At 37.9% G+C, this 13,872-nt stretch overlaps 1 protein-coding gene across 2 annotated transcripts in view; it reads right to left on the reverse strand.

The window, feature by feature from the left end:
* Positions 1 to 1,939: 1,939 nt before the first annotated feature.
* Positions 1,940 to 13,872, reverse strand: part of LOC125241967 (carboxyl-terminal PDZ ligand of neuronal nitric oxide synthase protein) — a 253,034-nt gene continuing 241,101 nt past the window's right edge. For both annotated transcript variants that reach the window (XM_048150687.1, XM_048150686.1), the window contains 3 exons: positions 6,760 to 6,996; positions 5,746 to 5,880; positions 1,940 to 3,145 (listed from right to left, as the gene is read on the reverse strand). In XM_048150687.1, coding sequence (XP_048006644.1) covers positions 2,336 to 3,145; positions 5,746 to 5,880; positions 6,760 to 6,996 — 1,182 coding nt within the window. In that variant the 3' untranslated portion in view covers positions 1,940 to 2,335. The remainder of the gene's footprint in view (positions 3,146 to 5,745; positions 5,881 to 6,759; positions 6,997 to 13,872) is intronic.

The raw sequence follows: 13,872 nt of genomic DNA on the forward strand, positions 1-13,872 counted from the left end.
AGTACATAGTCAGTCCGGTGTCAGCAATGCAGTCGAGTATTGTGTCTTTTGTTTCTGATATGCTTAGCTGCATATTGATATTAACAAGAAACTTTAAAAAGTCCATCTACCGTAGTATTTAGTGTCACAAAGTGTTGTCTACGACAGCTAAAATCGTTTCAGTCGACGTTTTCTGCAAACGACGAGTTTCTTCGCGCGGCATGTAGTGTAGGTATATGTACTTATTAATAGATTTAGAACTTTTTAGCGGGTTAAACATATTAAAGTAAAATATTGTTTCTATCTGTTTACCGGAAATGAAGTTTGATACAGATAACAATAATCCGATGTCTCATGCTTAAAAAGTTCCTAAATTGGTTATTGATTTAATTAAATATGGTGTAGGTATATTTATTTTATACCATCAGAATAAATACTCAAATGATATTCGGGTCCGTGGTGCTTAAGTATCGTGGACGACATTTACACCATTTTTTTGTAGGTAACACGCATTTCAGTTCGCAAATAATACGTTTTATGATCTTACTCGTGCACTAGGTAGGTGTAAATAATATATAGTTTATTGATAAAATACCACTATAGAAAAGTGACGCTAATTTTCTTTAGCAAATAATTATAATGTATTACCTTTTAATTATTTCATACGCTGATATAATTGTATTTATTCAGCCTCATAATAACTACGTGTAGGTTATCCAATATGAATAAGTACAAGCAATAATATATTGCTCACAGCATACCCAAGTATGATTCCGTGTACGGACGTGTAAATAAACGATACAAGTATTTTAAAATGATATGCCATCCTTATACAAGATTATCCTGCTCTCAGTCACTACGATCCATAAACATTTCTAATTTGATTTACTAATAATTACAGTAATTGATTTTCGTTGAAATTTATGTATTTGAAGTTATAAGTGGGTCAACATGATTATTGTTTCAACGGAATCTAATTAGATGATTTTCTGGGGATCATAGTGAATTGAGGCGTGATTCAGACATTGAAATGATATGTAGTTAGTTCAATAAACTCTTCAGAATAAAAACTAGCTTATTTTTTGATACCACTCAATATAATTGATCTGAATCCGCTCAATATACTAATAATTTGGCACCTTCATTAAAGTCTCAATTTCCAAAGAGAACCTTGTTCACTTAACAATGCTTATATGTACAAACATATTAATTAATATAATCATATTATAAAATATTACAACATTCGCAAGTACTCGCACCTACGTGTATTGATATTTTTATACATATAAATAGATACTGAGATGATATAGGATTTTGTAGGTAAAAAGGTTATGAAGACATACCTACTAGGGAACAAAAATAAACTATAAATTACCTACTAAGTCTTTCCTTTTTAGGGTTCCGTAGTCAACTACGAACCCTTATAGTTTCGCCATGTCTGTCTGTCCGTCCGTCCGTCCGTCCGTCCGTCCGTCCGTCCGTCCGTCCGCGGATAATCTCAGTAACCGTTAGCTCTAGAAAGCTGAAATTTGGTACCAATATGTATATCAATCACGCCTACAAAGTGCAAAAATAAAAAATGGAAAAAAATGTTTTATTAGGGTACCCCCCCTACATGTAAAGTGGGGGCTGATATTTTTTTTCATTCCAACCCCAGCGTGTGATATATTGTTGGATAGGTATTTAAAAATGAATAAGGGTTTACTAAGATCGTTTTTTGATAATATTAATATTTTCGGAAATAATCGCTCCTAAAGGAAAAAAAAGTGCGTCCCCCCCCTCTAACTTTTGAACCATATGTTTAAAAATTATGAAAAAAATCACAAAAGTAGAACTTTATAAAGACTTTCTAGGAAAATTGTTTTGAATATGATAGGTTCAGTAGTTTTTGAGAAAAATACGGAAAACTACGGAACCCTGCACTGAGCGTGGCCCGACACGCTCTTGGCCGGTTTTTTTAAAGTCAATTTATAATGAAATAAATACTAACAATTCGACCAGCAGTAGACATAGCATATTAATCTTTAATTGTTTGGCACATACATTTCAATATGTCTAGTAACTAAAATAATCATAACATAAACATGAAATGTAAAATTCTATGAACATTTTTACAAATTTTTCTCATTTATTTTGGTCTTTAGACTGCATTAATATGTTTCCACTTTGTTATATCTGGTTTATCTACTGCATCAATAGATTTTACCTATTTTCAATAATCACAGCTTATTCAATTATATTTTTGGTTAGTACATCATTGATAATTTGACTAGAATGGTTTAGACGCAATTTGCGTATCTTATTTATAAATTTAGCTAAGTCATACGCTACGAACGACACGTAGGTTTTTGTTAATCTACTTAGTAGTGTGCCTGGTCCATTGTTGGCGCAGAGCCGTCATCATATGACTGTGATTTGGCACTTTTTCGCTGGTGGAGCGGGTGATTGGAGCGGCGTATGCGACGGAGGCCCCGGGCACCGCGAGGGTGTTCCCCGGGGGGGCGGGGGCGGGGTCGGCGCGAGCCTCCGGCACGTCCGAGACGCTGCCCGAAGGGCTCACGGGCACGATCAGCCTCACGCGCCCGTCCTCTCCCGTGGCAGTCAGTGTCCCGTTGTGCGACAGCGGCATGATGAACGGAACGCTATCATCCGAACTACAACCATCTGGCGTTGAATCTTTGGATGTCGTAGCTTGACTGGCGTTGTACAGTGACACTTCCGACTGCCCTACGCTCATTGCTTGCTCCAGGTTGTTGTCCATGTGTGCTGAGTATGGTTCGACGTTGAGTAAGTCCGTGATGTCGCCATTATTGAAGTTATCGATGACGGGCGGAACGTTAGGGAACGCATTGCGATTCTGGTAGAACGGACTGTGTTTCAGAGTTGTATTGTTATTATTGCCCGGGGATTCTGCAATACCGTCGGTGCTGACGTTTTGGAATTTAGCTATGAGATAATTTTGTATTTGCTCGTTGGTCATGTTTCCGAAGCTCGGGGGCGAGCCCGGACTGCTGAAAGCGGAGACGACCGTGTCGTTGTTGTTCTCCACATTCTGAGTGATCTTGGCGTGGCTGATTAGGTCAATGAGCGAGTCAACGCTGGCTTGGCTGTTGTTCGCGTTACCGTTGCAAACGCTCGCCGTGGTTCTCTTCTTCGCACCACCCTTCTGATCCAGCAGCGTTAACAAAAGATGTATACTATTATAATATAGGTAGTACACATTGCTTAGTATTTCGCATAAGACACCAAAACACATAGCAAACACATACACTATTACTGCCAATGTGACTGATCACAATGATCACACTACGAGTACGACATCAATAGCAATCATGCAAAGCAATGTGGAAATACTCGTACTTTGTTAACATGAATAATGTTTACGTGGCTTAATAAATAATATTTTCCACCTCAAATACTTAAGGGTGGATTACTTAAAAATAACGCCAACTTAAATTCGTAATGAAGTAAAATATTCGTTCATAAAATCATACCTACGATACGAACTTAACACAGAAATGAACGTGAACTTGGGAAAAGGCAAATGAAAGTAAACCATGCTGTTGTTAATGCAGATTTAGTCGATCTGACATAAGTGAATACGAGGGTAACCTTTTTATAATATAATGAACATAAGTAACAGCCCTACAAAAAAGAAGTGAAGCAACTTAAGATAATTATTGGATGATAAAGTGATAAAATTAGCAAATGTATTACCTCTATAATATATATAATATTATTATAAATAATCCCCTAAATCTCTCGTACATTCGCAACAATATTACAATACTGTAAAAAATATACAATATTTTGTTTCTCGACGAAAGATATCAAATATCAGTCATTCCAACAAAGAAATTGTTTGCACTTTCGGAGTATTAGACAAGTGAGTAGGTAAAGCTCTTACATGTGCACGAATAAACCATTTAAATCCCAAAAAAATGTATGCTTTTAAGAATAAATTAAGTTTTATTTTGTCGCTCAACAGCAAAAACATGGTAATACTGCGTAGGGTAGGTGCTAAAGTTTTTGGGCAAACAAGAAATTGAGCAATAGCTCTTGCTTGGGTGTGTATGTTTAAGTACCTATAGCGGCTACTTCTCTTGTTGACAGCACGAGAGACTTAGGCAGTTAATTATTCATATGTCCCGAGAGCAGGTAAGAGGAAACGTGGGTAGTATAGAATTACACGTCCTTATTATGGATCGCAACATCATCTGAACCTGCGTTTGGTGAGAATGGGGGGTCAATCGATAGCGTTAACAAACTGCGTTTAAGCTGAGATAGACAATTTTCGAAACAATGTTTCAATAACATCACATTGAGGAACATTCATGTAACTTATCTCATGATACCACTTTCAAGATAAATTTCGACCATGTTGAAATATTAACAAGTCTGGGGTATGTGCCTCGAGATCATTTTGCTTATTTTTGTTATTCAGTTATATTATGATTCGTTCAACGTTTCATTAAATCATTACCTATAAGAACATAGGTCTGTTGAGTGATTTCTGTTAAAATGCCAGGTGGGCCCTATATAACAAAAGCAAATATTTGAGGTGTAGGCTATACTTATTCCTTATACTGACCACACAAGTTTTTCCTAGGAGGTAATGTATTGCGAATACTGTTAAGTCTATTTAAAGTGTGACAGACAACGTCAATGACAACAATAATGGCGTACACTGAAGCATGAAGTTAATATTTATTTTGTACGAAAAATTAAAGATTTCATAATATTTTATAAAGTCGCTGAATTTATTTATTTATCGAATGGCAAGTTTACAATCTTACATGAAAATTACAACTTAAATTTAACAATCCGTAAATAGTCGATAGCTGAATAAATATTGGTCAATTTAAGGAGTATAGCCTACAGTTTAATTTTTTGCTTTTTTACAGGCCCCATCCGGTATATCCTCATCTGACAGAGATGGGTCGTAAAATTAGGGACATTACTGTTTCCATCTCTGAGAAGTAAGGATATTTTCTAATATTATTTGTTTTATTATTTGAATGTGGTATCTCCGAGCACATAGATCTAACTAAGCGCCGTTCGCGAACAACTCATACGCATGATCTTATATTAGTGCATCATTAATAAGTATCTGTAGACATTACAATAAGTGAATTCTACACTATCGTCACCTGAGTGTCGGTGTCTAGTCTTCTCTGTGGTTGCTTTCGACGTAACCATAGACCAAGATAAAAATACTTGAACAATACTAAGTAAAGCCTGACCAGCACGGGAAGCATGGTCGCGCGATAGACGATAAAATAGCAGACCGTCCCTATCGCACTATTTGTAAGTGCGATAGGGACGGCCTGATATTTTATCGTCTATCGCGCGACCATGCTTCCCGTGCAGAAATATATGACTATTGTCAGGAGGGCGCTGTTATTCTAATGTACCTATGTATGAAGAAAATAGTTCTAACAAAATTCCGCAACATGGCGCGTAGTCATATATTTCTGGTCGAGCTTTACTTATAAAACAGTAGGTAATAAATAACACTAGAACGCCAATTTCTCTGCTCAGCACGTAATCCAATCTCGGACTATTTAGGCCTTCATGTCATAGTCGACATCTAGCGGCAAGTAGCAGAATTAACAGAAGGTACCTACATACTGCCACTTGACACTAACCCGCGGAACGCTATAGTCAAAAGGGATTGGCGGTGTAGTATTGCATATTCCAGAACGCGGATTTGACACCCACACTCAAAATGCGCTAGTGTGGTTATGTAAATGCAATTTACGTTACCTGTGGCAACAGAGTGAGTTGCTGCGCGTTGATCGGCTTGGAGGAGCCGCGCTCGCGCTCCTGCAGGTGCGCGAGCAGCGCCGCGATGTGCTCCAGCAGCTCCTTGTTGTGAGCCAGGAGCTGGTGTGTGCGCGCCTGCAAGGAAGCAGCAAAAATATATTTATATGATAAAGAACTAACGAAGAGGTGCTGGGAATTGTAGGAGATAAAAGATAGAAAACAGAAGAGGAAAAATTGTTGGTCACCTCATACGACATACCTTCTTTAACATTATCCTAGAAGGAATGGTAAAAGGAAGAAGAGGTCGAGGCAGACCCAGGAAGATTTTTGTTGACCAGCTCAAGGAGAAGGCAAGTGTTATGTCGTATCAAGAACTAAAGAGGAAAGCGGAGGATAGGAAAATATGGCGCATACTCCACCGACAAGAGCTACGTAGCTCTTAAATAAAAAGAAGAATGATAAATTCAAATACATAATTTATATTATAGCGCATCGCCATAATTTACTACAGCGGTTCTCGAAAAGTTTGCACAAAAATTAAGGAAAAAGTTTATGTTGTTTTTATTATTCCTATTTTGTTACCATGATTTGTTTGATGAATTGAGATTTTAGTAAGTTTTATTTCGTCATTAAGGTTCTCTAGTATCTATATTTTCTTAATTATAACAATTATCATGTATATATCTTACGAAAGTCGACTTATATTACTAAATGTTGGTAACAAAATAGGATCAATTAAAATTTTCTGACGTGGCTATGTACGAGCATTTCTTTTTTTTTTGACACTTTTATGAAGTGTGATATATTTGAAAAAAAAAATGCTATTTCTACTCAGAATTACTAGCTTTTTCAATCCTAGTAGTTAAATTTTTTTTTTCTTATTTTGCTACCATTTTCCAAAGTTGTCGGGAACTGCTCACTAGTAAAAATCTACAAGTGGTGACCATCATAAAGAAGACGATGTCTCCAACTCTTGAAGAGATAATATAATGCTGACATTGAATAGGTACTCACTTGAGCTTCACATCGCGCGGATTGCTCGGCGGCGAGTTGATCGCGCAGAAGGAAGAGCTGCGCGACGGCCGCGCGAGTCTGCTGGGTCTGGTTCTCGAGCCGCTCCTCCAGCAGCTGCACGCGGTGCTGCGCGCTGAGCGGCGCGCCCGCGTCGGCCGGCGCCCCGTCCGCCGCCGGCTCGGCACCCTCCGGCCATGGCAGGTTCACCACGGCCACCGGGGTCGGCGCCGGCGGTCGCTGCAATGCCGCAAAACGAATCTCACATATAATCCTCTCCGCGTGAAGGACCCTCGTTTGCCCTCGACTCACGAGTTTAGAGCGGTAACATTGGAGGTCTGAATATCTTTTGAATTGTATGGTTCGCCGCCCTGGTGGCAATATGGGCGGAGGTCTCACCGGGACAGGCCCTCTCATTGATGCAGTTTACTTTCCGATTAACTACTTGGTATATTAATACTATTCTAATTACTGCGATATTCTCGTATTATTCTCGCTTTACGATCCTTAGTAACGTCAAGATATCGAAAAAATACGCTAAGTTATTAAGTATCATATTTTGCTAGACCACAACAAACAGATTTGATAATTTTCCTGAGAGACTACTGCGCAACTGTTAAAAACAGATCAATATTTTATAAAGGTTTAGGGATGCCATATCCTGAATCTATCCTGAAATAAAAACATGACAGAAAGATATCTCACCAAAAGTAAAAATGTATAACTAATTATGTCATTAATTAACAGAAACTACGTAGTACCAAGTAGAGCTTTCTTGCCTGAAAATGTAATAGGAGCGATATTTTTATAGGTATTTACATTCACATCAGAGATGGCACCGTAGGTGCCTACTATTTCAGAAACACGTGTTGAACTAGTTCCCCTTTTACACGTTACTCTGCAGTCCACAGACTCACTCATAGATGGCTCTTATTTCACAAACCTTCCGCAGTTTGACTTGAAAACTATCTATGAAGCTCGCTACCTCGCTAGATGCCGTCACATATGCAAGTTTTTTTGGCTTGAGTGATACCGCTATTTGTATCTCAGCAGTTCTCAAAAAGTTGGTACACAGCCACGTCAGCAAATTTTAATTGATCCTATTTTGTTACCAACATTTAGTGATATAAGTCGACTTTCGTAAGATTTATACAGGATAATTGTTATAATTAAGAAAATATAGATACTAGAGAACCTTAACGACCAAATAAAACTTACTAAAATTTCAATTCATGAAATAAATCTTGGTAACAAAAAAGGAATAAAAAAACAAATTTAACTTTTTCCTTCATTTTTGTACAAACTTTTCGAGAACTGCTGATCTATACTTTAAAATATGTAAAATTAATATTAGATTATTAAAACAAACACTGAACACTTTCCGTACATAAATCAACCCTTAATGGTGACTTGATGGTGACAGACTGATTTTTCAGGCTAAGCCACAATAATATGTTCACTAAATTCTATAACATCAGTTTAGTCATAAAACAGAATTACTTTTGCCAGAGTAGAATAAGGATACGTTCAGCTAGCATTTCCCATTTGCTTGGTCATGTGCAAAAATAATGCAAAAAGTAGGTAATTATTGTGTACATAGGCCAGAGTGACCAAAGTCGGACGCATTTTCACGCCATGATAGACGTCTAGTCTATTCTTGACGACCGGTCTGGCGCAGTCGGTAGTGACCCTGCCTGCTGCGCCGCGGTCCCGGGTTCGAATCCCGGTAAGGGCATTTATTTGAGTGATGAGCACAGATATTTGTTCCTGCCTGAGTCATGGATGTTTACTATGTAATTATATATTATATATATCGTTGTCTGAGTACCCACAACACAAGCCTTCTTGAGCTTACCGTGGGCCTCAGTCAATCTGTGTAAGAATGTCCTATAATATTTATTATTTATTTATTTATTTATTATTCGTCAAATATCACTTTTTTTTTAAGTGTGAACAAATCATCCAGGGATATTAAACATCCGTCTCCTGTGAGATTCGAGCATAATAAAACGACCTGCCATCACTCTACCGGCAACATGTCCCGCTATAGACTTGCCTGTAGTTCAAATAATAGTTATTTGTTTTACAAGGGGGCAAAGTAGTTGTTTAACCGCACGTGCCAATATTGATACCTGAGCAAGCGAAAGATTCCAATATTGAACCGCGAGCGTAGCGAGTGGTTCAAAAAGTGGAATCTTGAGCGTTGCGAGGGTATCAAGGCACGAAGGTTAAACAAACTTTGCCACCGAGTGAAACACAAATTTTTTCACCACACCAACACGAACAAAATACTGACTATAAAACATCAAAATAAATCAAATCCATCAATTTATTCAATATTTATGATTCAAAATCATCATTTATAGGTAAAATCTAGCAGCCAGATTAAGACATCGTGTTAAAATTTGTATGAAATTACTTTGCCCCCTTGTGGATAAAATGCAATTTTGCTATCTGTTTTCGAATAGCAAAGAAAGCCTTTACCAGTTGGTGTGGTGAAAAATATTTTATTCCATGCACGAAAAAAGCATCAGATAATTATAAGAAAAAAAAAAACACGAACAGAAGTTATATTTAACCCTTAATTTGGCAGACATAGAAACATTAAAAATACCGTTTTTTTTTGTTGAATATTATTTTTATGGGTCATAAGGAGCCCCAAAAAAATAATGAAAAAAATCATAATCTTTCAGTTTTTCAGGAAAATTATGTTCGGTGTGGCGAACACTGCCAGCTAATCAAGAATTAAAAGTGTGAAATAATTTGCTGTATAAATGTTAAGAAACATACAAATTTTTCGTAGAAAATGAACATAAAAGTATTGTCTACACTTTGTGTTCCCTTTTTGAACTTTGTGACCCCGAAACTAGACCTCCTTCGTAATGTTGACACCGAATATCCGATACTCTTGGACACGGTAAGGGGAATGTCCTGGAATTTAGGCGCTATGTTATGTCAAATGGGGTTTTATATGCGGAAAATGTCCAAAACTTCTTACTGGGGTTCAACTAGACGAGATTATGTTTACTCCACTCGGATACCTGCTCAAGAGAGGCATCGATTTGAGACACAAGTTGCATTCTGCTTTCCAAAACCTGCTCACGATAGGCATTTGCACGACCTGTGTACTGGCTATCATCTGTGCTGTCATCCGCATAGCAGCAATATATATTGCTAGTTTCTAACTTATCATTGATATGAAGGATGAACAGGGTCGGTGATAGGATAGATCCTTGGGGTACACCTCCGTTAATGGGCCGGTTTTTTGAGTATTGATCGCCGATGAAAATTGAAATGCTTCACCCAGGTAGAAATCTGGCGACCCACGTGCAAAGCCTTTCTGGGAGCCCGTACGAGGGTAGCTTGGGGAGATGCGTCTTATGATAAACTCTATCAAAAACCTTAGGTAGCGATATCTAGGCTAACTGCCAGTACCTCTCCCTTGTTCTCAATGGCGGTGGCCCAACTATAAGTATACCAAAAGATCACCATCGCCACGACCATGGCGGAAGCCGTATTGCCGGTCACTATAATCTGGTGTTCTTCAGGTACGCCAAGAGCTGGTTATTAACCACTTACTTCATTGCCTTGGAGAGAAGAGAGGTTCTCTCATCTGGGCCTCAATGGGCCGTCGGTGTGTAGGGTTTGTGCGATCACCCTTCTTTGCGGTTGGATGGACTGAAGCAGTCTTTCAGGATGACGAGCATTTACCTGAGCAGTATGAATGCCAAAAAACGCGAATTAAAACTGGGGATAAGCTCCGCAGCGCACGTTTTCAGCACAATAGCTGGCATACCCTCAGGCCCATTGGACTTATTGACACCGAGGGCAAAAAGTGCATGCCTAACTACACTTTGAGTGAAGCGAACCTCGAATTTTTTACTTGGATGAATGATAATGGATGAATCTACTCTTAGAAAGTATTTTTGGGGAAGAGGGAAAAAGAAAAGGGGTCTGAATCCTCGCTGTAGGACCTTCCTGATGCACATCCATCGCGGTTCAACACGGTAACGCGGCGAGAACAGGGATAGGTACTTTTGCATCGGGATGTGCGTAATTAGGTTAGAGTTAGCTAATCATTTTTTTTATTTAGACGTCATATTAATGTAATTTAATTTACTTTTGTGCTCTTTTGTGAAATAAAAATTTGGTATAAGGTCCACCGATAAGTTGGCAATGTTCGTCACACTGAACATGCAACCCTGGAATTCAAACACTGCGTAGCTGGCGGTGTTCGCCACACCGAACATGCAACAAACCTACTATTTCACTGTGAAGATGGCAGTGTTCGGTACCACGAACATGACTTTTTAAGTGTCACTGTCACTAAATTAAGACTTACACTAAACTAGAAACTCTTTAGTACGATTAATTACCTCATTGGTAACCGATAAATGTCGTTTTTATTAATGTGGCACCATAAAAATCTAATAAAATGTCATAAATAACTTGATGATACTTCGCGGTTGCCGTCTTGCCGCGATTTTGCGTGCACTGCTGACATACGAATATTGTGACAGTAATGAATTAATTTTCTACCAATTAAAACAATACAATGCTACAATTTGAGTCGAAAGAAATATAAAAAAAGACGAAAATGTAACCAGTAGATTTTTTTGAAATGTATGTTCGCCACAGCGAACACTGTCCAATTAAGGGTTAAACCCAATTTATATTTTGTGATTTGGAGAGAAAGATATAAAGTAAATCAGTTGATCGTGACATTCGTGACGTCACTCGGTACAATTTCGTATTTATTCTATATTAGGGCCATTTTTTTTCAAAGTTGTCCACCTCACTTTTTTGTACATACGAGTATTTGGAAATTTTTATTCTAATAAGAGAAAAAAAGTGTTTCCCCGTTCCGTTACCATTTTTTCATACATTTTGTATGGCGGTAACGGAATGAAAGGTTTGAAAAAATTTATGGAAATCTTGGGACATTTTTTTTCTCATATCAGGATCGAAAGAGCTCGCGATTCTGAGTATTAATCGCGTAAAAAATACCCATGTTACAAAAAAAGTGGGGTGGACAACTTTGAAAAAAATGGCCCACCTGCTGGGCATTGCATTAGCAAATCGTTCAAATTCGTTTTGACAGTTCTTAAAAAGAAGCTGATTTGACTAGCAGGCAAGTAGCCTATTTGTAAGCTTTTTATTAGTTATCGATAAACTTTGTCTACATGAATAAGGTGACTTTAGATCGTATCGTACACATAGTAAATTGTATAGTCACCGGCTAAAATAAGTGATGAGTTCTGTAACTAGTCGCTTTTAATCATTTGACAACTTGGTATGACATTTCAAACAAGATGTTAATGTGACACGGTAGGTACAGAAATCATCACTTATTTATGCCGGTGACTGTAATCGCTTAATACTGAGACGAGTAATAGGTATTATAACTAAATAAAAGGTAACTACTTAACTATATTAAGCACAGAGACCCCGTTTAAACAGAAATCTGTTATGTTTATTATATAATGTAAACAGAGAAATACCGCAGAGTATCAAGGTGGTTGCAGAATTGGGATTTAGTATTGGGGGGGTTGCCGGCAGGCGTGACCGGGGTCTCAAGGAGTGCGCTAGCGGAATGCCTCGTCCCGCAAAACCCAATAGTACGCTTACAGTGATACCTGTTTGCGGATCATCATTATCATAAGAGTTAATCTCCTGTTGGTGGAGTATTATCCAGCTTTTTCTATCCTGTGCCAGCTCTTTGACTTTTTGATACGACACGGCCCCTACTTTTTTTTTTTTACTTGGTCCATGTAGCTGCGTCTGCGCTTTTCTCGACCTCTCTTACGTCCGCCCCTCCAGAATAGTTATAAAAAACCGGCCAAGAGCGTGTCGGGCCACGCTCAGTGTAGGGTTCCGTAGTTTTCCGTATTTTTCTCAAAAACTACTGAACCTATCAAGTTCAAAACAATTTTCCTAGAAAGTCTTTATAAAGTTCTACTTTTGTGATTTTTTTCATATTTTTTAGACGTAAGGTTCAAAAGTTAGAGGGGGGGGGACGCACTTTTTTTCCTTTAGGAGCGATTATTTCCTAAAATATTAATATTATCAAAAAACGATCTTAGTAAACCCTTATTCATTTTTAAATACCTATCCAACAATTTATCACACGTTGGGGTTGGAATGAAAAAAAAAATCAGCCCCCACTTTACATGTAGGGGGAGTACCCTAATAAAACATTTTTTTCCATTTTTTATTTTTGCACTTTGTTGGCGTGATTGATATACATATTGGTACCAAATTTCAGCTTTCTAGTACTAGCGGTTACTGAGATTATCCGCGGACGGACGGACAGACAGACATGGCGAAACTATAAGGGTTCCTAGTTGACTACGGAACCCTAAAAAGTGGTCGTGTCGCATCAAATGTCCGAACATTTCGGTCATTTGATCAATAAAGGTCAGATTTGATCAGGTCTGCAATAAAGAGTATTGTATTGTATTTTATTGATCATTTCATTTTCCGATCATTTCCGGTCATTTTGCGGATAACTAATAAGATATTGGATACCTTGGAATCATATTTAGTGGGACACTCTCAAACAGTATTCTTATATTCAAAAATGATCACTAATAATTTCCAAATCGGGGATGATTTTCTAATTTATGTTCACAAGATTCAATGTTTAACAAGCAGAAACATCTGCTATTAAAAACTACTTACTTTTATCTTTTCCTAGAACTATATAGTGACGATATAAGATGAATGATGATCAAGTATGTTATATTTATGTGAATTCCTTATCAAGATAACAAGACATATTTTTATACAATATGAACCTATTTACTACAATGGCAGCAATGTAAGACGCCACTAATGCTAGCAAAACTACTGCAGACATTTCAAGAACGTTACTTGAAGCCACTGTGGGATGTGCCGCGATTTTAAACTTGGTGAACGCGAGGTCTCCGCATAATGACTTCTGAGAAAATTCGAAACTCTCCTTTCAAGTAAAGTTTAAATTTACAACTCGTACAAAAAAGGACTTCAATTCTCTGAAGATTAGCAACGGTGCGAAGTTTTTAATCGACTTTAAAATTTATTAACCAGAAATCCTCTGAAATTGGGGTCTAACGAAGCTTCGTCTACATGGCTGGA

This window comes from Leguminivora glycinivorella, chromosome Z (assembly GCF_023078275.1).
Source record: "Leguminivora glycinivorella isolate SPB_JAAS2020 chromosome Z, LegGlyc_1.1, whole genome shotgun sequence".
Taxonomy (NCBI): domain Eukaryota; kingdom Metazoa; phylum Arthropoda; class Insecta; order Lepidoptera; family Tortricidae; genus Leguminivora; species Leguminivora glycinivorella.